General features: G+C 36.5%; 1 protein-coding gene across 1 annotated transcript; it reads left to right on the top strand.

Moving 5' to 3' along the window:
• The first annotated feature begins 5,854 nt into the window (after positions 1 to 5,854).
• Positions 5,855 to 7,403, top strand: LOC125646152 (uncharacterized). The gene is made up of 2 exons (XM_048872325.2): positions 5,855 to 6,220; positions 6,389 to 7,403. The coding sequence occupies exons 1-2, from the start codon at positions 5,947 to 5,949 to the stop codon at positions 7,159 to 7,161; spliced, it is 1,047 nt and encodes a 348-aa protein (XP_048728282.2). The 5' UTR covers positions 5,855 to 5,946; the 3' UTR covers positions 7,162 to 7,403.
• Positions 7,404 to 26,019: the final 18,616 nt, after the last annotated feature.

Genomic DNA, 26,019 nt, shown 5'->3' with positions numbered 1-26,019 from the left:
CTCTACCTTATATTGAATAGGTTAGGTTTTCATGAAAGTAAGGCAACTCCAAAATCAAGAACACACAAGGTTTAAAACTTTCTTGCCATAAAAGGTCTTGTCACAAGGAATGCACACATCAAATATGGGAGCCCTGCCACTCATCATTCAAAAGTTATAAGCAAGATCAAAGTTTCGGACAGACAAACAGGACAAAAACAATATGCCCTCGACTATAGAGCAAAGGCTTTGAAAAACTTGGAAACATTTTAATTTCTATATGATTTAGTGTGGCCCTGCTACTCCTGAAATGAATTTGTTTTAATTAATTGTACATGTATATTTTCACAAAATACTTTGATCTCCTATTGTGACCCCACCCTACCCATGCGGCCCTTAAATTGAACAAACTTGATTTTGAGCAACCTGTAGATGATTGCATATTCATATGACTAATCATGGTCTTGTGGTTGTGGAGATGACTATTTTTTTTAAAAATGTTTCCTATAAATTCTTATGTAAAATTTTGATCCCCTGATGTGGTCCCAACCTACCCTGGGAGTCATGATTTGAATGGACTTGAATCTGCACTACCTGATGATTCTTGCATATTGATATGACCAATCATGACCCTGCTGTGATGAGATGAATATCTTTAAAGATATTTCCCTGTATACCCCAATCCCTTATTGTGGCCCTATCCAATTTGAAAAAAACCTCACATCTGTACTACATGGGGATGCTTGCGTATTAATACAACTAATCATGACCTTGGTGTTCTTGGGAAGATTAGAAAGCTTTCGTGTAAATCTAAAGTTTTCTGGCCCAATATTTTTAGCAGATTCTAAATGGCCCCATCCTATCTTTGCGTTTTCTTGGTTATCTTCCATTTTGAAAGAGTATGGCCTTCACTTGAACAAATTTCAACCCCCTTCATCAAAGGACGATCATTGTGACGTTTGATTGAAATTAACCCAGATTTTTAACAGATGCTACGAATTTTTCGTTAATTCTTAAATATCTCCACTTCGAAAAGGGTGTGACACTTTCTTTGAACAATCTTGAATTTTCTTTACCCAATCATGCTTTGTAGAAAGTTTGGTTGAAATTAACCTTGTAGTTCTGGAGAATAAGTCAAAAATGTTAAAGGTCTACACAGAGACACCGGATGAAAGGTGACCAGTAAAGCACACTTGAGCTTTCAGCTCTAGTAAGCTATAGATTACACGTATGTATTGCAATCCGTTTTTGTCCGTCGTCATGCGTAGTCCATCGTGCGCCGTGTGTTAACATTTGAAAAATTTCAACTTCTTCTCAGATGCTCCTATGCCAATTTTTATCAAACCGGAAGTATGGGAATTCAAACAAGAATTGCGCATTTCGTGACCCCTACCTCCCTGGGAGATGAGGAGCCAGGTTCAGCCCCCACCCAGTGATGCAATCTTTTAAACATCTTTTCTCAAGGTCATCTTTCAGACAAATTTTGTATAGTTAGATGTCATTACTGGATTGTGAAATCCGTGGCCCCTAAAATTGGGGATCTGGTGCTAAGGCTGGGCTTTATGGCTGTTATAATTGTGATATTTGTGATCCCTGGATCAGTGGTTGTGATACTATAGCAGTGCTTTGTGGCTCATTATGTGTAACTATTTTACTTCATCACTCCTCGTGGACATCAAAATACCGAATAGATTGCATAGCTAAAATATGATATAAAACTCTATGACAATGATGACAACTATGACCCCTTTGGTTAGAATCATTGTGATAGGGCGAGGCCGTTTGGTTCATACATCTATAATAAATATACATTTTACAATTCTTTTCTTGACTTTTGAACATCAAACAATCAGACTTGATACAGATTAATAATGAAGAAAGAAACCTCTACAATTTATGTCTCCTGGGTCAAGGTCGTAATTCTATGGCGGGACTTTTATATCGTGAATATGCAATATTTCTCTAAAGTTCTAAACACCAAGCAATTTAACTAAACTGAACACCTGGTACAAAGATTGACTGCATAATTATAATGGGTTGGGGTCATTTCAACTGACATATCTGGCCCCTGAGTCAAGAATTCAGGTGCCTATTTAGTGAAATAAATCCTTCTGTTTTACTCCTGGACATAACACAGTCTCCTCAATCGGGGGAGACGGCGATGGAACTAGATGGAACACGCGATACGGAGGGAAGATGACACCGACTGCGAGACCATCAGGAGGGAAAACGGCACGAGGGAGACCCAAAACAAGAAGGACATTGGAAGCAGAAAGAAGATTCTGGAATGAAGTCAAGATTGTAGCAAGGAACAAAATGGTTTGGAGAGAGAGTGTGTTGCAACCTCATGCACCGCCTGGCGCAGAGAGAACTAGGTATTGGGTAACGAAGAGCTTATAGAAAATAAAGTTCCTAGCAATAGCCCCTACAATCAAAGTTTAGGTGGACATAAACCATGTCTGTTTATCTTTCTGTTTACATGTCCAAGGGGCCTCCGTGGCCGAGTGGTCAGAGCATCGCTCTCAAAATCACACGGCCTCTCACCTCTGGTCGAATCCCGCTCGCGCCGGTAAGTGAGAAAGTTTCCCAGTTTAATTTCGGAAGGTCGGTGGTCTCTTCCCTGGTATATTGTATCTGGGTTCTCTCTTCCACAAATAAAAACTGGGTGCCACCAGATAACTGAAAAGTTGTTGAGTGTGGCGGAAAACAACAAAAAATCAATCAATCTCTCCTTCCCATCTACTTCGCATCTAAACATTGTGACAAACAACATTGTGATAAAGATATATCAGAAGCTCATAATTGGCACAAAATGTTTCTTTGATCAGGTTTTTGTGTGCGATATTTAGGTAATCGTTAAGGCCTATGGACCTCTTGTTTCGCGTCCTATGAGTCTCTTGTTTCACATCCTATGAGTCTCTTGTTTCGCGTCCTATGAGCCTCTTGTTTCGCGTCCTATGAGTCTCTTGTTTCGCGTCCTATGAACCTCTTGTTTCGCGTCCTATGAGCCTCTTATTTCGCGTCCTATGAGTCTCTTGTTTCGCTTCCTATGAACCTCTTGTTTTGCGTCCTATGAACGTCTTATTTCGCGTCCTATGAACGTCTTATTTCGCGTCCGATGAGTCTCTTGTTTCGCGTCCTATGAGCCTCTTGTTTCGCGTCATATGAGCTTCTTGTTTCGTGTCCTATGGGCCTCTTGTTTCGCGTCCTATGAGCTTCTTGTTTCACGTCCTATGATTCTCTTGTTTCGTGTCCTATGAGCCTCTTGTTTCGCGTCCTATGAGCTTCTTGTTTCACGTCCTATGATTCTCTTGTTTCGTGTCCTATGAGTCTCTTGTTTCGCGTCCTATGAGCTTCTTGTTTCGCGTCCTAAGAGTCTCTTGTTTCGCGTCCTATGAGTCTCTCGTTTCGCGTCCTATGAGCTTCTTGTTTCGCGTCCTATGAGCCTCTTCTTTCGCGTCCTATGAGCTTTTTGTTTCGCGTCCTATGAGTCTCTTGTTTCGCGTCCTATGAGCTTTTTGTTTCGCATCCTATGAGCCTCTTGTTTCGCGTCCTATGAGCTTCTTGTTTCGCGTCCTATGAGCCTCTTGTTTCGCGTCCTATGAGCTTCTTGTTTTGCGTCCTATGAGCCTCTTGTTTCACATGAAGTTAGTTATTGTTCAATGTGAATGAAAATATGATTATCTCAGAAGAATTGTGAATCAAATTTAATTTTACAATGTATTTACAGACAAAAAGTAACATGATAATTTCAATTTCATAACAAAGAGTCGCTAGTAGTTCTTACTACATGTATATAGTATATGAAAATGAATATGAAATATCTTTGTTAAAATAGACCAGGCATCCTTCTTAGTCAACCCTAAGTTTGTTTACATGTATGTATATTTTTTATACATGCTATACATTCTAAATGCAGAAAGATGCGTAATCGATTTGTCGTAATATTTGAATATGACTAAAAACTACTTTTGATAATGTATTTGTGTTATACAAACGAATCTTAAACCACGTATATTTTCGGTAACCTATACATACTGAACTTGACTTTTGTATGACACCAGAACAAGTTATCACAGTCACGTCCTCAGTGCACGACTTTTAAATTATCATACACGTCATCATCACCATCAGCTCATGGGTTACAAAGGCCGATGCATTACTTCATTTTTGATATGAGAAATACCCCCACTGCCAAATGAATCACATTATACACAATGCCCACTCGCATATTTTTACAAGACGACGTGTAATCCGAAATATCTGACGTTTTCCTGGCTTTTTATGATTTTGATATTTACCGTGCCAGGAAAACGTCTGAAACGGCGCCATTACGTAAACAGGAAATTCGCCGCCTTCAGTTGGAGGCGGCATTCTAGGGCCGATTTTAAATACTTCCGAGCTGAATTCAATGTTAAACTCACAACCAATCAATGAAACGATGCTTCTTGTACTTACTAATATCGATTCTATGGATTCTTTCATCATATAAACGGTCTCTTGAAAGCATTTTAACAAACTGTCGAGCTTTGTTTTGAGTCACGTGACTTGTTCGCTCAAATGACAGGGGACATTCGGTTGACTACAGTTGTGTGCTTCTGTTATCGAATTTTGGAGTGATATTTTCTTTTATTAGTTGTGAGCTTAACATTGAATTCGGCTCGCAAGTATTTAAAATCGGCCCGAGAATGCCGCCTCTAGCTGGAGGCGGCGAAATTTCCAATTTACGTAATGGCGCCGTTTCTGACGTTTTCCTGGCACGATAAATATCAAATCATAAAAAGCCAGGAAAACGTCAGATATTTGGGACTAGACGACGTCCAGTGTTCAGTTATTGTATCATAACTCTAGATGTCACTTCACTGAACATTTGCTGCACACCCAGTTACAAATGTAATATATATATATATATATATATAGAAGAAATTGGGAATTATCGTTTTAATTTTCTATAAATCGATGCAAGCGTTTCCTTCAGAATCATTTCAGTATCGCCTTGATCGCCGTGGTCTGGAGGTTATAAAACTTTTACCGTACTCATACTCAAACTCCTTGTTTGTTTTGAGTACACCTCTGAGCAAGTTCCAAGTATACTCGAAAAATCTTGAGCATGTACTCCATTTGAGTATGAGAATGATTTTATAAAAGTTTTATAACCTTCACTTTTGAGTTGAGTACGATTTAGAGCACGGAGTTTGAGTATGAAAACGTGCTCAAAAACGTTTTATAACCATTTGAAGCCATCAATGTATTTTTCGTTGTATGTTAACTTTATACAGGCGCATACAGACAGGCTAGTACATTTCTACACAGTTGACTGAATTTAATTATGTTTCAGCTTGCGCTATTGTGACGTATTCTGTCAGCCGCTAAATGTGAGGAACTGCTTCAGAGCAACCATGGAATGATCTTGAAAGAAACGACTACACCCAGCTTCTTCCATGTATGCAGCGTCAAGATAAAATATCATTCAGCAAGTTTAACCTTAGATTTTTTCAATGTAGTATATAATTATATCTCGTCGGGGGGGGGGGGGGGGTATTGGCTTGAGTGGAAACCTCGGTACCTGGAGGAAACGCACGTGCCTATATAGTAACCGCCGATCGGGAGGAACGAACTCTTGTCTTAGAGGTAAGAAATTACAGCTTTAACAATACGATATCAGGATGCCCTAATATTGATGATGATAAATGAAAATATTTCTAAACGATAGACCAAATCCAGTACGTAGTCATTTTGAAAAGGATATACAACTGCAATTCTTTCACAGCGTTTTCCAAATACCGCAATCACCACTAAATCTACAAACATGTTACCCTGCAAGCGTGTGGAAACTGCGTTGTGTCCCATCGCATACCAAGTACTTCTCATCGTTTTCTAATAGCAAGCAGTATAGGCATGAGCAATTAATCAGAGGATGACGGATTAAATGCACTCTTACGGTACAAGTACATCTGATAGCCATATATGGTTAAATGGAACAAGGACCACGTTTTTCATTCATCTAGATTGCAAATTTTTTTTTATCTGGTTGACAAAACTACGTCACGAAGTAATATCACTTATATGAGAGATTACCTCATAGATTGCTTTAGTTCTCCACAACACAAACATTTGCTCCAGTTCTACAAAACAGATGAAATAGCAATGGCTCTTAATACGCTCTACGACAAAAGAAACAAGAAAAATTTTACAGAAGTAGTGTTTCGCGGCGTACCCTATGCGGATTTTGATCCATCAGGTACATATTTAATTACACTATTTTATATCATGCTAAATAGAATGAACTTTCACTCCAACTTTCACCTGAATTACTCAACATCGCATATTCGCAAGGGCTGATCGAGATTTAGCACAGGAAAAATTCATTCATTCACTTGTTGAAATAACATTGTTTTGTTTATCACAGGCCATTGGAGCACCTGGTCCTTGATAAGAATGTTTGAAGGTTCTTTAATTCTTTCCGCATCTATGTCACCTGTTCTTGTGAAGACAACTACATCTCATGAAGAGGATTACATCCTATTGCGTCAGCACTGCAAAGTCAGTCCACGATACTACCAAGACATTACCATTTACTCGGACTTCAACCCAAAGATACTTTTTAGATGTCAAGAGGTTGGACGGACATCCCTCAGCACGAAATTAAAATTATACAATCTGAGCTCAGAGCATGTCTACGCAACAAATTTGAGGAAATTGGTCAACTTCAACTCTAGAACAAAGAAACCTGTACCAAACAATCCATATTATCTTGAACAAGCGGAAAGAATTAATGACACAAAACCGAAGCACGCATGGCTCCCGTTTCCAGATAAAGTTCCGTCGAGAGTATTCAGCATGCAAATGTCTCCACTTTTCAGTGACACAGACTTTATGAATCACGTTAATAACTCTTCGTACGTACGATTTTGCTTAGACTGTTTCGCATACGCTGCAAAGTCAAATTTCTATAGCCATTTTGAGGCAGACTGTTGCTACCCGGTGCTTGAAATTGACATTCAGTATTTGGATGAAAGTTATGCCAACGACACACTGCAAATTACAACATGGCAAAGCGAAACTGACATTGGTGACCTGTTCTTTATAATAAGTCGTGAGCACAAAGTGATAGTCAAAACTTTTCTTCGATTTGGAGTCACGAAACTGGACAAAACTAGCTTTATATATTCAAAAATGTAGTGAAAGAGAGGAAATTTGGTGCACTCGAATTCTTCTTTGTAAGAACTATCTACGTGTATATGCTCGTGCTTTGAAAAAATAGCAATATTTATCATGTACTCAATACAATCAAAGAGTATATATAGTATTTATTATTCTCGTCGATAAGAAGCGTCGTGTTTAGTTAAACTGAAATTTCTTGGCCTCGACATGATAATATTGCTCTTACATGTAACATCGAAATTAAAAATATATTAAGTTCACACATTTATATTATTAATGAACAGAGTATCTCGCTACTGAACTAATTTTTGCTTCCTGGACAAAAAAAATAATAAAAGAGCTAATTTGTGTCTTCTATGACCTCACTCGGACAGTGCACTATTTTACACGTTTAGAGTTTGTCCTTCTTGGACTATTAACCTTTACCCTCGTTCAAATATGGAAATCATTACCAAATATGGAGACGTGTCAATGTCAGGTGATTTTCAGCTGTTACGTTTAGATAACTTACAGGTCAATGAAATCAATATTTTACGGTCATGTAAGTATATATATATAGATCGGTAAAGTTGGCTACTAGTAACCAGCTACTAGTAACTGGCTACTTAAAAAGAGAAAAGTTGGCTACTAGTAGCCAGCTACTTGAACCAGGAAAAGTTAGCTACTAGTAGCCAGTTACTAGTAGCCAGCTACTAAAAGTAAGAAAAGTTAGCTACTCGTAGACAGCTACTACAAAATATAGAAGTTATAATTGCTGATAGCTCGCTACCAGATAAAGGTTAATGAGTTTGAAAATTATTATCTATCCGATTTATTTCTAAAGAGGACGAGGAGTCGTATATTTCATGCTCAATTATCCCCAGTTACATAACGTTGCAATGCAAAATACGAATAAACTTTTTCAACTGAGTGCTTTCTTTAAAAGTGATACGGATTGAATTCAGACCTTCAATCATTTGATATACCATCCATTTTGAGATATCTGCTACTTTTACAATTTGATTCGAGTTACCCTGAAATTTCAACATAAGTGTGAATACCGTAAGAAACTTTATGTTTGACTTTATGTTTGTATTAGATATCTGACGAATTCACGACTATCCATATGGCAAGAAGTGATAGATGGTGTTTTGGTACGCCACGAATATTCAGATATCACTCTTTAGGAAATCAGTTACTTATACGTTTTGATTATCGGTACAATGAAATTTCAAGATCTGTGTGAATACCATAAGGAACTCCATGTTTATATCATATATTTAACTAACTTACAACGATACGTATGGCGAGTAGTGATATTGGGTATCGTGATATGTCATCAATTTTCAGATATCACGCTTAAGGAAGTCAGCTACATATACCTTTTGATGGCAGGTAAACTGAAATTTCAAGTTTTTCATAAATATCTTAAAGAACTTTGAGTTTGTATTAGATATATGACTAACTTATAATTATCCATGTGAAATGCAATGGTATTAGGTATCTTGATATGCCATCAATTTTCAGATATCACGCTTAAGGAAGTCAGCTACGTATACTTTTTGATTCCAGGTAACCTGAATTAAACGGACTCCTAAACAAAACAGATACAAAACATACTGGGAATAAACAGGTGTTCCAGAAAACATTAAGACAAAACAGATTGGTGAACTAAATGTTCCAGACATCATATATACTAAACAGACTGGTGAATTAAATGTTCCAGACATCATAGATACTAAACAGACTGGTGAATTAAATGTTCCAGACATCATATATACAAAACAAATTGGTGAACTAAATGTTCCAGACATCATAAATACTAAACAGACTGGTAAACTAAATGTTCCAGACATCATAAATACTAAACAGACTGGTGAATTAAATGTTCCAGACATCATAAATACTAAACAGACTGGTGAATTAAATGTTCCAGACATCATAAATACTAAACAGATTGGTGAATTAAATGTTCCAGACATCATAAATACTAAACAGACTGGTGAATTAAATGTTCCAGACATCATAAATACTAAACAGACTGGTGAATTAAATGTTCCTGACACAACATAAATACTAAACAGACTGGTGAATTAAATGTTCCAGACATCATAGATACTAAACGGACTGGTGAACTCAATCTTCCTGCATCATAAATACTAAACAGATTGGTGAACTAAATGTTCCTGACACAACATATATACTAAACAGACTGGTGAATTAAATGTTGCAGACATCATAGATACTAAACAGACTGGTGAATTAAATGTTCCAGACATCAAATATACTAAACATATTGGTAAATTAAATGTTCCTGACATCATGAATACTAAACGGACTCCTAAACAAAACAGATACAAAACATACTGGGAATAAACAGGTGTTCCAGAAAACATTAAGACAAAACAGACTGGTGAATTAAATGTTCCAGACATCATAGATACTAAACGGACTGGTGAACTCAATCTTCCTGCATCATAAATACAAAACAGATTGGTGAACTAAATGTTCCTGACATCATAAATACTAAACAGACTGGTGAACTAATTGTTCCTGACACAACATAAATACAAAACAGATTGGTGAACTAAATGTTCCAGACATCATAGATACTAAACAGACTGGTAAACTAAATGTTCCAGACATCATAAATACTAAACAGACTGGTGAATTAAATGTTCCAGACATCATAAATACTAAACAGACTGGTGAACTAATTGTTCCTGACACAACATAAATACTAAACAGACTGGTGAACTAAATGTTCCTGACACAACATAAATACTAAACAGACTGGTGAACTAAATGTTCCAGACATCATAAATACTAAACAGACTGGTGAATTAAATGTTCCAGACATCATAGATACTAAACGGACTGGTGAACTCAATCTTCCTGCATCATAAATACAAAACAGATTGGTGAACTAAATGTTCCTGACATCATCAATACTAAACAGACTGGTAAACCAGATAAATATAACTAAACAGAGCGAAGACCCGGATGTTCATGACATTGCAAATGCTGAATATACTGGTAAACCGGATGTTGCTGACATCAAATATTCTAATATACAATAGTCCGGTAACATATTCATATGCCATTGACATTTGTTTTACTATTTCTGAAAACACAGCTGAATTTGACACTAATGACTAATGAGAGCGAAAGTGTACCCAGTGTTCTCAGCAGTATCTGCATGGTGTTCAGACAGATTTAGGTCGTGCGGATATTGTGTATAACAAAAACCAATGAGCATGTCGGATATTTCATCCTAAAGAAAAAAGCTAGAATGATGGATGACAAAATCTAGTAGAAGAATGAAAACATGTTATATCTATTTTCTGAAAAAGAATCAATAGACTACATCCTGAGAGACAAGCGCGTCAGAAGCTAATATTCGTTTTCATGCCTAATGTCCGCTGTTCCTTGCCACATCTGCTTTCAGATAATCATCTTATTACTGGAGACCGATGGTTGGTTTGACCTATCAGGAAATGGACTTTGTCAACAATGTTAGGATTGTCAGAAGACATCCACGTCTTTCATGAAGCCCGCAAGAAAAAACAAAAGAAACGTGATGACTAAGCTTTTCATTGCGTCACGGAGTGCTATTTATAGATCATACACGTATATTAAAGACAGCTTGATAATATGACATTTTTTTCACCCTAGATTTTTTTTCCTCATATGTTGGAAATTTATTTTTCTCTTACCACTGTGCATTTTCTGTATAGATTTCGTTGTAACAATGTGACTACAGCCTTTGCAGTTCAGCAATATTTAAGGTAGCCGCACCCTCATGTGACTTTGTTTTATTATTAGGGCTCAAACTAGAAAACTATATCAATTTCCACTCCATATAATTTAATTTATCAATAAACAAAAAAAAAAAGTAAATTCTGTCACCTTTTTAGATATGTCAGACAATTCTCTCGAGAGATGTTAAACAAGATACACTCAATCATAAACAGAAGTACATGTAAAGGTATACATGTATATCAATATAAAAAAATCGCACATTTTCATTAAAGTACATAAAAACTGGTTAAAGTGGCAACATTTAAATGTTAATAGTTCCAAAGATTGCTACTTTAATAATATAGATAAATCAACTCCATGTAAAAATTAGTAGATTATCATTCAAACTTCACACAAAAAATGGGGCGGGTGGGAGGATTTTATTTTTTATTTTTCACCATGGTAATCTTGACCTCGAAAATGCCTTCTCTCATTGAGAAAAGGCTTTATAAATCATAATTACATATGTATTTGGGTTTCTAAAAGGCAGAGTGAAACAAAGTACGTTTACGATACCGGACCGGACATAAAAATATCCGGAAATCGTAATTTTGAAAAATAAAAAAAAATCGGGGCGGGGGGCGATTTTCGAGGGGCGGGCGGGAATGAAGATAATCTACTAATTAATTTTACTTGGCCTAAGACAAAGAGAAAATACCAGCACACGAGTTTTTACCCTTAACAACATATTCTAATATACGTACTCACCCAACCCACCCTTCTCTTTTATTAAGTTCGTTTTTCTGCTGTTTAGATTTTTCGTTTCAGATATCGCTTGCTGTCAGCAACCTGGACCTTCCATACTTGCACGACTTGTCACAGTGGCATTCAATTGGAGTCTTTAAAAGCGGTTCGGGGCGAAATCGTTACCTTCAATTGGATATTATATTGTGATGTTGACAGTTGCTATTGTGGATGTTGATTTATGAATTTTTATTTTATATTGACAATTTCAATAAGGTTACAAGTTCAATACAGTTTTGAAGACAATATATGTTGATTGTGTCGGTAGCTTGATTGTGATTACCCAGCAGGCTACGTGCTGTTACGGACGACACAAAAATGTTGTTGTTGGGGGTGAGCCCTGTTTTTCGGCGATCCCACCGTTGTTGGTTGTAAATGTTATTTTTGACCACTGTGGCCATTATCTGCCAAACAATAAATTGTTAAACGCTTATATATTGCGTTTCGTCGCAAGAATCCATGAGGAAGTATATCGTATAATTCCCAATATAAGTTTATGTATTGGGAAAACTGAACTAATGATTTAATGCAGTCTTAGATAACTATCAAATACATGTTGTATTAACACTTCTAAAGGATATTAGCAGGGATGGGATAAATTACCAAAGTAATTACTTAAACAATTACTTTTCCAGAATCTTCAATCATAGTCAACTACAGCAATTCATATATGTAATTAATTGAATTACAGGCGCTTCATGAAGTATGCCGGCGCGAAAGATCGTGGTTCCTACCCTCATGAATTTTCAAAAATGAATTCTTTTTTCTTAAATAGTTTCTAGACACAGGATTATATGGCATGGAACAATCAATGAAAAAAGACATTCTGTTGATAGATTTCCAAGTCTATAGGCCAATAATTGGAACTAAGATTATGAAATGCCATTATTTATTAAAAATGTAGATTTTTACCTATACAAAATCAAGCAGAAATTGGCAAGATGAAATAATTCTAGAATTACATGTTACTTAAACACGTTAAGTCTCTGCAGTACGCTTAGTTAATAATTTTACACTATTGTCATCATGGCCACTAGCTCTCTATGCACAGACCTTTAATTTAAAAAAAATTGAATATGAAGCTGTTTGATATCACAGTCTATCTTTTACACCATTAAGAATTGCAAAATTTTTAATAAGTCAATTTTATTTCTGAAAATGGGAATTTTCAGATTTTTTTTTAAAAATTCAAATGAACTAAACAAAATCATCTTCCAAAGAAACACTTCATATCAAATGTTTCATTGGTATTTTTATCATAGTTGTATTGATGATATTGATTGTTACATAAATTAATTCTGAAAGCGGTGTCCCGTTACGTATATATGTAATTCCGTTCTGTAAAATGTACGCACAGTCATGGAGAATCACTGTGTGCTATTTTATTTCGCTTTATGAACACAGTATTTCATATCTGTTCAACAAAATGATATTCTTGTTTCGAAACAAATTCAAGGACTTAATTACCATGGAGACAAAACAAGAAATATTTCATATTCCATGTACAGAACGATTCGAAGACCACGTGATAACAGAAACTGCTACATCTAATCAACCGGTTTTATTGAAGTTACAAGCAGCAGGAAATATCACGCTTTTGTAACAAAGAAATTAAAAACATGCATTGTCAAGACAATGCCGGTCTTGTATTATTGAATTTGTGAATCGCATTGTCAATCATCGCATCCGTTCAATATTTTTCAAAGCAAATCTTCAAACCAAAGGCTTTGACTTTGTCTTAGTGTGTAAGTATATGTACCACAATATCTTTGTATTGCAAGAATCGTCATTAATGATATTCAAACACGACCCATGTAGTGATACAGACGAACCGTACAAAGTTAATAAAGCCAGCTTCCCAACAGACAGCACGCCATCACCTCCCCCGTCCTATGTTGATGGTACTTTCATAGTAATCTTGATGGAGGGTTTTCCTAGGTCAATATGACTATTTTTAATCTTGATGGAGTCTTTCCCTAGGTCAATATGATTATTTTTAATCTCCTAAGTCAATATGATTATTTCAATCTTGATGGAGGATTTTCCTAGGTCAACATGACTATTTTTAATCTTGATGGAGGATTTTCGTAGGTCATTATGATTATTTTTTATCTCCTAAGTCAATATGATTATTTTAATCTTGATGGAATCTTTTCCTAGGTCAACATGATTATTTTGATGGAGGATTTTCCCAGGTCATTTTGAGATTATCCATGGACACTTTTCGATGGAATGTGTCAACTTGCTCATCATCCTATATACCTCACTTGATATAAATTTTTTTCAAGTCTTTAAATGTATGTGTTTAGTAAAGATGCATGCATGGCCGTAGGAACCGGGGGGGGGGGGGGGCACGGAGGGGGGGGGGGGCGTGCCCCCCCCCCCCCCCCCCAATATCCCCCCCCCCAAAAAAAATCATATAGTAAAATTCACATATAGTGTAATGTATAATTATTTTTAAGCAAAAAGTTCATTTAATTCAATGAGACTCAGAGTCAGTCACTGTGACCACAGGCACCTGAAGTACGGATTATTACTACCCCCCCCCCCCCTTTTCATAATTTTTTTTTTTTTGGTGGCAATAATTTCTCAGAAATGTGTGAATTCCCAGTCTATCTCATCCCTCTTTCGATTCATGTAATCGTTTCACGCTTTTTGTAAGCTTTAGAGATTGGCCTTCTACCGGTATAATAAAATACACAAGGTAAGAAACAAAAATTTGTAAACAAATAGGGGGTCCCCGTTTCGGGGCACATTTTCCGAGTAATTACAGCGTTACCTAAGGAATTTTGGCGAGCGGCAGGTCGGGGAGATATCATACTACAAGTCTCTTCAACTCAAAACCAATCTCATCTCTTTTATTTGACACAATATTGCGTGCATTGATCGGACAGGGCTTCATCTCTTCCACTGGTAGCCAGAAAGGAGGTCACAGAGTACGAATTTGTTGTACGCGCCGTGTGATTGGTTCGCAAAGACATTGCTTAGTCTCGGGATCATCCGAAGGGTCTCGGGATTATTCGCGGACCAATCACACGACACGTTATAAATTCGTACTCTGTGACCTCCTTTTTGGCTGCCAGTGGAAGAGATAAGGCCTTTCCGATCAAGGCACGCAAGATTGTGTCAAATAAAAGAGATGAGATGGGTTTTGAGTTGAAGATACTTGTAGTATGACATCTCCCCGACCTGCCGCTCGCCAAAATTCCTTAGGTAACGCTGTAATTACTCGGAAAATGTGCCCCGAAACGGGACCCCCTATTTGTTTACAAATTTTTGTTTCTTACCTTGTGTATTTTATTATACCGGTAGAAGGCCAATCTCTAAAGCTTACAAAAAGCGTGAAACGATTACATGAATCGAAAGAGGGATGAGATAGACTGGGAATTCACACATTTCTGAGAAATTATTGCCACCAAAAAAAAAATATGAAAAGAGGGTGGGAGGGGTAGTAATAATCCATACTTTAGGTGCCTGTGCTGTGACTGTCCTTTAGCTTAAATAAAAAAAAAATATGAAAAGCCCTTAATGCCATAACATTTCTTAGGGCATCATCCAAAAGGTCGTAATCATGAGGTAATGGTTCGGTTCTCGTTCCCAGCTCCGCATCTGGCGTCAAACCTATGATATGTAGTGACTGTTCCTTTGCCAAGTGCCCGGCACTAGTGTCGTTTAAAGTCCTTTACCGGTATTTGTTGACGACTCATACGAGTGAAAAAATCTCGCAAGGGACGACTGATCAAAAGGTATCTAATATGTGTGATCTTGACTAGCTTGTTCATAGAAACTTCGTCTTGATACAAAAATGTCTATGCCCAACCGCCCTAATACCAGTTCAGCGTTTTTATATATTTAAAATCTTTTTGTAAAGCTAATATGATGAATTGTTGACTTTTTTATCATCACAATTTTTATGGTAAAAGTAAACCCGACAATGTGTGAAGTACTATTTATCAGTGACGTAACACCCCTAATGTGACGTAGGTCATGACGTGTAACAACTTGTTCAAAGCTTGTAAAGTCTCAGGCTATCAAGACCTGTTTCATTCTTGGTCCAAGAGTAGACACTATCGTATCAGTGTAAGATCAACCTTCCGCACAGTTTTAACTTTGATTATATTTCACAATGTATGCCCAGACGGACGAAAGAAAAGCATTTTTCGAAAAAATGCACGAAGAAGCAAGGAATGCAGGAAAAAAGGGATGGTGAGTACTGAATTTTCTTGTAAGACTCAAAGGGCAAATTTTAAAGAAATATCCTCTTCCAACAAGCATACCAAATATCCCAACTTCGAATATTCGATAAGATGTTGTTTCCTCAGTGCTTTATCCAAATGATGCTCCGTCTGAGCTTATCCCGATTCAGATATATGGTGATGGGAATTGTTTATTCAGAACTCTCTCTTTTTTGTGTTTGGACATGAGGACAATTTTAAGGAAATGAGGGAACGAATTGTGTTTGAACTTGTTTCAAACCTGAAGCGCTACACGAATGAAAACACTTTTGTGACCATGTCCACAAACAAAAGTTCACTTCAATATGTCTTTGAAAGTTCCCTGTCAGAAGAGTGTTTAATTACTGGTGATTTGATTGCTTCGTTACAAAAGGAAACAATAAAAACAACCCAGAACGGTTACTATTCAAGCCTTTTACTTATGTTCGTAGCTTCTAACATTTTGTAGAAACCAATGATGTCGATTTTCCCCGAGGTACAAAACCCTGGTGTAAACAGACAAGATCATAATCAGCTTATTGTTCCTCTTGACCGTGCTGATGCTAAAGAATATCAAGATGCTATCCACATCATGTGGACTCAAACAATTGCTACAAAAATAGATAGTTGGACACCTAATCATTTTGTTGCCTGTATTCACAAGCATGAGAAACCTCTTTCAAAGCGTTCGAGGTTATCCTTTGAGGATTCTGAACCTCATCGCTCATTTGAACCAAAACAATCACAAGATAGTCCTTCCCCACTCTTGGAGTCTAACACAAATGAGGAGTCTATTGAAACGGGTAAATTGGGGGAAACTGCAAACAAAGAAACAGACAAACATGTAAAGGTTGCTTCCTTTATTGATTCTTCGTCTTCTTCAGAAGATGATATCTCAGAAATACCAGTTCAAAAAGCTCAGGTTGTACGTGAAAAATGGCATACACCAGAGATCGGTAGTACCCCAAATCAGCCACGGAATATTTTCTTTCCAGCAAAAAAGTTTGGTAAAAAGATGAGATCTTTCAATGCCTCCTGGTTTGATCGGTGGTCTTGGTTACATTATGTAGAAATCAAAGATGTTGTATTCTGTTTCCTTGCACAAAATCATTTCAGAAGAAGACTCTCAGTTATCACAAGAAAGAAAAAGCTTTCATATCAAGTGGTTTTAAAAAACTGGAAAAAGGCAACCACAAAATTCGCCGCACACGAGAAAAGTGATTGCCATAAAGAGGCAATGGAAAGGGAGTTTACGATAAAGGAGGAGGTTAAAGATGTTGGAGAATGTCTTTCAAAGACGCACGAAGTCGAGAAGAAGTCTAACAGAGAGAATGTGCTTAAAATCACAAACATTTTGAAGGTTCTTGCTCGACAAGGAATTGCTCTTCGGGGTGACAAAGACGAGAAAAACTCGAACTTTAATCAACTTCTCATGCTAGAGGCTAAACTCGATCCCCAGCTTCAGGAATGGCTACAACGCAAGACACATAAGTATGTTGCTCCAGATATACAAAATGAAATTTTGCAGGTGATGGGGTTGCAGGTTTTGCGACAAATTGTTGCTTTCATCAAATCGTCTGAATTCTTTTCAATAATGGCAGACGAAACACGAGATATTTCCAACAAAGAGCAACTTGTTTTAAGCATTCGATGGGTTGATCAAAATTTGACCGCTCATGAAGATTTATTAGGGATGTACTGTCTTTCTGACATTGGGGCTAATTCAATAACCCTAGCAGTTAAAGATGTCCTTTTGAGGTTCGATCTGCCTATCAACAAAGTACGAGGCCAGTGTTATGACATGGATGCTTCTATGGCTGGTTCAAAGACAGGTGTTGCAACACAAATTCATGCACTTGAACCCAGAGCCCTTTACATACACTGTTATGGTCATGCTCTTAACCTAGCTTGCAGTGATTCTATTAAGGGATGTAAGTTGCTTAAAGACACCTTGGACATTGCAAAGGATATAACAAAGTTGATTAAAGAATCTCCAAGAAGATAGATGATTTTCAATACATTAAAAAATGCCCAAAATCTAGAGAAAACGTAAGCGGGAATAAGGGTTTTGTGTCCCACAAGATGGACAATAAAAGCCGACACATTTTTGAGCATTTTGTCAAACTATGAATTCTAAGAAATGTTTACGATGAAAGCCTCCAATACGTGCGTGAGGTAGAAATGAGAAACAGAATTAGGGGAGTGGCTGCTTATATGTACAGGTTTGATTTCTTCTTTGGGTGTTTACTGAGTGAAAAACTTTTACGTTATAGTGATAATTTAGCAAGGGCTCTGCATGCTCCAAATCTCTCGGCGAGTGATGGTAAAAAAAAAATGGCATCAACGACAATGAGTGCTTTGCAAAGTCTCCGAGATGAGACAATCTTCACTCAGTTTTACGAGGAAGTTGTTGAAAAAGCAAAACAGATGAACATCGATGATCCTGTTCTTCCTAGAAAACGCAAAATTCCTCGTAAACTTGATGATGGGACAGCAGCACATACTTTTTCATCGTGTGCAGATATGTATAAGAAAGATTTCTACGAGGCATTAGATCTGCTTTTAGCTGGCATAAAATCTAGATTTGACCAACCAGGTTACAAAGCTTATGTTAATCTTGAAAACCTCGTAATTAAGGCTTGCACAGGTCAAACGTTTGAAGAAGAATTCAATTTTGTCACGACCCTATATGATACAGATTTGAAGCCAAAGGATCTTCACTGCCAGCTTATAATGTTAAAGATTGTTTTGCCAAAAGACTTTACGCCAGATATACCAAGTGTGGTTGAATTTTTCAGACATTCAAATGAAAAAAAGTCTGTTTGCTGAGATCCTCAAACTAATTTTGGTACTTCCTGCAACTAACGCTACCAGTGAGCGCTCATTCAGCGCCTTGAAAAGATTGAAAACATCACTGAGATCAACAATGAGCCAAATACGAACAAACAATTTGCTTTTATTGCATGTTCATGAAAATGAGACTGATGAACTGAATCCAGAAAAATAGTTGAGGAGTTCGTAAGTGAAAGTGAACACAGACTGGCGATTTTTGGAAAGTTTACCGAGTACTAAATACCTTATGACTCAGAAATGATTGATAACAAAATGATAAAGATATAAACAAAAAAAAAAGATTTTAAAAAATCCTTAACACCCCCCCCCCTCCAAAAAACCCCCAAACAAAACTTAAAATTAAAGTTGAGGGGTTTTCTGGGAAACTAATTAGATTCTATGTACATAATTAGATTTTTGTACATGACGTACACCTCAATGCTTGCACATATTTATGCAGTTATCTTTTTACTAATGGTTTTGTCGATATCACTTTTTTGTCGTAAATTACCCCCCCCCCCCCCCCAAGTGAAATTGCTTCCTATGGGCCTGTCATGTACGTTAGCAACGTAACGATAGACTATAAAACGTTAAAGAAATATGTGGATAGCGCAAATATACCATGGTAATGCATGGCAAAAAAAAAACCCCCGATGAGTTAAATTGTCAAAGGACTAACAAGAGCAGAAATAAAACAATTTCCTGTGTATCTTTCCAGTGGACAGAACATTGTCCTAAGAGAGAACAAGTTTATTGAATTTTGAGGGGAATGAACCATTAGAGAGAAAGTGATCGATCGATTTTAAAAGACATTGTTTCGGATTCGGCAGTATTACAATAACTCAGACGAAGACATGAATGACATAAGATCGAGGAGATTGCTGTCATAGATCATAGGATCACCATGTCCTGTGATTTAGAACGTCTTGAACTAAGAGTTGTTAGATACAAGGAATGTCATCATGAGAAGGAAACTGTCTTCAAGAATAGAAGATACATTGACACTGAGGCTACTGAACCTTTACAATTCACTAAGATGAATGGGACACGTTTAGACCATTTCGGAATATGTACGAGTAGATGGCTTTTCAAGACATTTTGTTCCGGCTCAGAGCAGAATTCCACAAACATCTTGTCTACATATCAAGGTTTTATTTCATCAGACTGCGGAAATTAATGGGGCTCCGTTAAACGTTGGAAGCAGATTTCGTTACTAGACACTTCATAGTATGCTGTCCGACGACGAGTTATTCAGCCATAGGCGTAAATCTTCCTTCAAATATTCAAAATTAAAACAATTCTAGCTGTACTTGAGTGATATTTGGATCAATCAGCTGTCAATAACTTCAAAGATATGGTACAGTTTCATGAAATTGTTATGAATACTATTATATCGTTTTAATCAGTTCTTGTGAAATTTCGATAATGCTGTTTAAGAAATAATTGCAATTTTCTGACCTTGATACAGGTATATGTGTGCTAATTGATAAAAAAAATTATCAATACCGCAACATATTTATTTTATCATTTTTATTTCATACTAAGATATTCTATTTGAAGAATCAACAATCAAATAATAAATTGAACCTATAAATCTAGAGGGGTGGAATGACCTTAAAATCTGAATTTCTATCTCTTAATTGGTGGACACAATGCCAATTTAAAACACCAAAGAAACCACATACTATGATTCTTATATATATATATATATATATATATATATATATATATATATATATAACACAATATCTAACAATATATATATATATATACAAAGGACATCCAAAGCAATTTTGTAGTAAAAATGTGGTATTTTAGTCGTCAAGGAACGTGATACCCAAAAATTGTAATGGCTATGTCTCCAGTAAATAATTAAAAATATATAGTCTGTATGTTATCTAAGAGACAATGTCTGCTTTTGGTAAATATTGGATAAGTAGTTTGACTGGTATATCCATTATTCCTACAAATCTATTCATTTTTTCTTCTCTTAAATTTAAGTCAATGAAACATTTTTGTTTTCAATATTACAAAAAGTCCTGTGCATCCTTATTTCATGTTGAGCAAAATGTTTCATGTAGCATACGAAGCAGAACTTTGTACGCATGTAACTGAGGATCTTCCGAAAGACTAAGCAAATTTTCCATTCCTTGAAGAAAATGACAATTCCTAACCATTTTCTACACTTTTGTGTTTTTGAAAAGAAGACGAGTATTCTGACAGATGCGTGATTCAATGTATACGAGAAGGACAAGTGGTGGGCAATACAATTAACTAATCTACTTGACAGTTCGTTTAAGGGGAAAGCCCACAATGCCGACTTCCATGAGCAAGAGTTGGTTCCATTATGAAAGGTACACTTACCACTTTCAATTTCGCTTTATACAATTAATGCTTTACTCGTTATCTGCTAGTATTCAAAGTTGTTTATTGCATATATAAAATATTAATAGGTTATTGCAAAGGACAGACATTATCTTTATCAACAGTTACGATAGAAAACAGTTTTAGTGTATTACTATAGTAACCAATGATCAAATCCATAAATCTTATAAAGAATACCAAAACGAAAGGGCGGTAAACATAGACCCCTGGAAGACCAAGGGTGGGATCAGGTATCTAGAAAGAGTAAGCATTCCCTGTCAAACTCGTAGTTATTCCTATATCTTGATCAGGTAAACGGAGAAATCCGGAGCCAAAATCTGTATGTAAAAAACGACCTAAAATGTTCAAAAGTAGGAAAAACCACTAATAAATGTTACTTACCAAATCAGTTAACAAATATGCAGTTTTATAGTAGAAAGTAATCTGCCAAAAAGAAATTAAATCCCCTGCTAAACTCGAACGCACGCACTACCGATCAGCAGTCGATACGATAACTTACTGAGCTATCCAGCTAGGCAATTCGGATTTTAAGGAATATACAAGCATTTCTAAAAGGAAGTTGACCATTATTCCTCCTAAGTATATGTAAGAATACATTATAATACAAATGACTACAAAATATTGTCTCGTTATTTTAGAACTGTTGTGATTTATTCAATATTAACTCCGAAATGAACAAGTACTGATCTTTGTACAATGTTTTCTAGTGTGTCTAGGAATCTTCACCGTCAGTTACCTACGTTTGAATACGTTTATTAGTCTGGCGCATGCCTGACCCAACTTCCGCTACATTAGGCCTAATGTAGCGTAGCGGAAATTGGGTCAGGCATGAGCCAGACTATACGTTTCTTTCCTGTCTCCATCACCCATGGGTCCATAATAATTGAAATTTACTGTTCAATCCACTTATTCGTTATATGAACGCAATTCTTCTGTTTTTAAAGGTACTTTAACTTAGCTATTTGTTTAACGAAAGTGCGTAGAAAGGGATTTGCTGATTGGGCAAACTTGTTTTGGTCTCTCCTGAGCAACCAATAAGATATCCTCATTAATTATTCATGAGAACGAGCAAATGGTACATGCATGAATGAACCTATGGGTGATAGAGAGAGGGTCTAAGCGTATTCGACTGTGGGTACACGACGGTGAGGAAGCTTGTACTTGTTTAAATGAATCGGCGTCAACTTATACCACTGTTTTTGCAACAGATGGTTTTGGACAGCTCTCTTTGTTGAAACAGAAGATGTAACCTCCTTATACAAGTACCACTGTTTATGTGGACTAAGTCGTTTTGCTGGTATAACGCTGGGTAGACCAGAGGTGTCAAGGTGTTCAGAAAAATTACTCCTGGGTGGTGTTTTTTTTCATTCTGTCAAATGTGTAATTATATTTTAACAGAATGCTGCATTAGTACACAATTTTCATCACAAACAATAGTCTAATATTCAAGTATTTCACAAAAATCCTTATCTGAATGATTATTTTCCGTTGAAAAGCAGTTATATTTCATTCTGTACGTCTCACCCACACAATTTGTATTTTACAATTCACAAAAGGCTAGCTGTTAAGGGAGCAGGAGAAAATGATTAAATCCTAGCTGTTTGTACTATCACGTGTATGCAGACCTAGAGTGCCCATACTTCACATTAATGATAACATGATTCTGGTTTTTTTACTTGATAAATACTCTATTTCTCGCTTGTATTGTAATGTGTATGTAACAGCTTTTTGTTTCTGTTATAGAGATATACCATTGTATAATGGTCATGAGATCCGATAAATTGAACTGAATTGACAAAATCAAGTAACTTCATTAACGTGGTTTATGATTAGGGCAAAGGTTGTTTAGTGATAATCAGTCTTGGACGTGTTCGAGTTGTTCCTAATTATGGATCATCATGCCTTTAAGGACCCCAGCATTGCCAATATATAAATAGCCTATTTTCTATACTCGTAACCAGCATCTCTTCATCTTAACACTCGGGCTAGGTACACCAATTAGTTACATCGATAGACAAGCATCTGAACACACAATAGGGTTGGTGGGAACCAAACAATCTGTGGTGATGGAAATTACGGGAAACCCTTTCTTACTCCGGGGGGTTCGTTCTTTGTGTAGAGGAAATGATACGACGTGAACATTTTACTGATATCTATTCTATTTCTGTTCACTTAAATAAACTTCTATAAAACTATTGCTTATATCTGAATATCACTTTGGGAAATTTTGATTGAGAAATAAAAAAGGCAACATTACAGTCATCAGATGTATGAATCCCAGTGAAGAGCTGGAGCTGAACTCGCTCTGGCATTGATTAAATCATATTCCCCATCACTTCGTGCGACTGAATCCAGAATAAGAAATGTTTACTTTGAGACCCTTAATAATTGGTTTAGGGTTAGTGTTTTTATATTTTACTTTGGATAATAACGGCAAAGTTCACAATGTTGTGTGTCATATATTGCAGGAATTCAATGACTAATTAATAAAGCCACTAAACTGAAACATATAGTACGCTGATTTCAATTAAATGCATGAGATTGATTGATTTTTTTTACGCCGTTTTGGCAATATCTCAGCCATTTTACGGCGGTTAGCTAATTGAATGATGTTTATGACAAGAAATGTACATGTAATATTACATCTGTAAAACGACCTTGGTCACTTTAGTTAGCATAAACTATGATAACAAGTTTGTAACTTCAGTTTCCATCAAATTAATTGTAAACTAAAAACCATGTTACAAATCTGGAAAACAAAAACTTCTTGGATGTAAATTATCATTTGATATTGAGTAATAAAACTAAACTGTATCATAGTTGTTTTAAAATATATTCAACAGCCATCAACAGTTTAGAGAGACATACTGAAACTCACGTTTATCTATCGTAGTTTCACGTACTTTTAAACTAGAATTTGCACTCGTAAACTATAAAGAGTAGGTACGGTTTTGGCCTAATTCTGACCGGCGTTTATGGAGGAAAATGATTTTGCGTTACAGATATTTTCCTGTCAAATTCCTAAAAGAGTCACTCATAGTAATTCTCAAAAGCATATGGAAATCAACTCATCTACCCGCATGCATAGTACATAATTAAAGAAAGTAAGGGCTTTGAGGCTATTTGTGGTGTTTTCATAGTTTTTGTATTGATAAACCAGTGAAATTGAACACCTCTCCCTCGTCGCCCGGAACAATTTTTATATGGATTAACAAGAGTACCGCAAACGGTACAATATACGCCCATCGGACAGTGAAACTCAACCTCGAAGCATATTGTGCACTCTGAATTGATACAACATACATTCTGAATAGAAAAGCCTTAAAGTGGGTCATGGTGCACCAATCCATCTAATATGTGAACTGATTACGTATTTCTCTGAGAGTGAGGTTGAAACAAAATGTCGGTGCAGTATCTATCTATGATGATAAAAAGTCCAGGAAACCATTTGATCTACTTTTAGCCCTAAAGTAGGCCATGGTGCACAATTAAGTTGAAATGTGAACTGATTATGTATTTCTCTGAAAGGGAGGTTGTGACTAAATTTCAGGGCAATATCTTTGACCATACCAAAACAAAATCTGGAAAACTGTTTGATCTACTTCTACCTCTAAAGGACTGTAGGTCCTAGTGCGCCAATCCAGCTGAAATGCCAACTGCACTTGTCTTCCTCCGAGAGGAAGCAATACGGAACTTTCGGGATGTGCCGGAACGACCGATTATATTTGACGTTTATACACCACGGTCACGTGATAATAACCAATTGTAGGGCAGAGTTGACATCGATACAAATGGTGGTTTGCTTGCAGACGGTCCGTAAAGAGATATGCGCAGTCCCACGATGACTATCCAAGTCACTATTTGTGCTTAGTACCTGGGTGTAAATTGGATGGAAGGGAAAAGGTTCATTTAGACACGTATCATTGGGTGCAAGGCGTGAAGTTTTACCGATATCCGCAAGATATTATATTCCCTAGATTTATTTCCCTTGCCAACTCGCATATTTTAATAAAATGCATTTTCCTATCATAATGGCTGTAGTGATTCCTTTCTTTCAAAGATAGCATTTAGATGCAGGAATTTGATAGCAAGATAGAAGAATTCCATGCTTGTTTACTTAGTTTGTTATTTTAATCCGGAAGTGACATGCCCTACAAATTACGTTCCACGCGCGATAAAAGTCAGAGTGGATCCGTATCTCGAAAGTCCCGTATTGACTAAATATCAGGGCAATATCTGTATCCGTAAAAGTCCGGAAAACTGTTTGACCTATTTTTAGCCCAAAAGTAGGTCAAGGATGGAACAATCAAGCTGAAATGCAAACTGAACTTGTATTTTTCCAAGAGAAAGCCTGTGACTAAATTTCAGCACAATATCTGTATTCGTAATGAAAAAAAGTCCGAAAAACTGTTTGACCTATTTTAGCAACAACCACGCTCGCTAGGTGGCGCGTCATGTTCTATTTTTATTTCTACAGGAAAAGTGGAACGTTCCACCCTGTTTTTTACGGGCTAGTATGGATAAACCTAGAGCCTACGAATGACGCGAAGTTGATCGTTCGGATCTAAAATAGCTATATTTAGCGTATCTCACGTGATAAGGCACATTCCAGAAAATCCCTTTGAGATCGAAGCGGTTAAGGAGAGCGAGTATATGTAAACATTGACTTAACGTTGAAATACGCAACAAAGACTGACATATTAATAAAATTTTTGCATGAATAAATTATACTGAGGTCAAACATGGACGATAATTGCCCGTGTTCATATAGTATTTGATTGATTTAGATATCCAAGGAAAGATAATTCCCATTATTAACGTACACACAACGTACCGGAAGTATACAATAATACAATGTTTATACATTTCTGAATGATGAGTGAATCTTTATTTTCATCAGAATCTTTTCCATCACACTCAC

This window comes from Ostrea edulis, chromosome 6 (genome assembly GCF_947568905.1).
Source record: "Ostrea edulis chromosome 6, xbOstEdul1.1, whole genome shotgun sequence".
Taxonomy (NCBI): domain Eukaryota; kingdom Metazoa; phylum Mollusca; class Bivalvia; order Ostreida; family Ostreidae; genus Ostrea; species Ostrea edulis.
Note: the sequence above shows the minus strand (reverse complement) of the source record. Positions and strands in the feature narration are given on the sequence as shown.

What these genes read in the sequence shown, in the direction of transcription:
- LOC125646152 (XM_048872325.2), top strand. Translation starts at nt 5,947, where the DNA reads ATGGTTAAATGGAACAAGGACCACGTTTTTCATTCATCTAGATTGCAA. An exon ending in TGCGGATTTTGATCCATCAG is followed by an intron (nt 6,221 to 6,388) that starts GTACATATTTAA and finishes TGTTTATCACAG; the next exon opens with GCCATTGGAGCACCTGGTCC.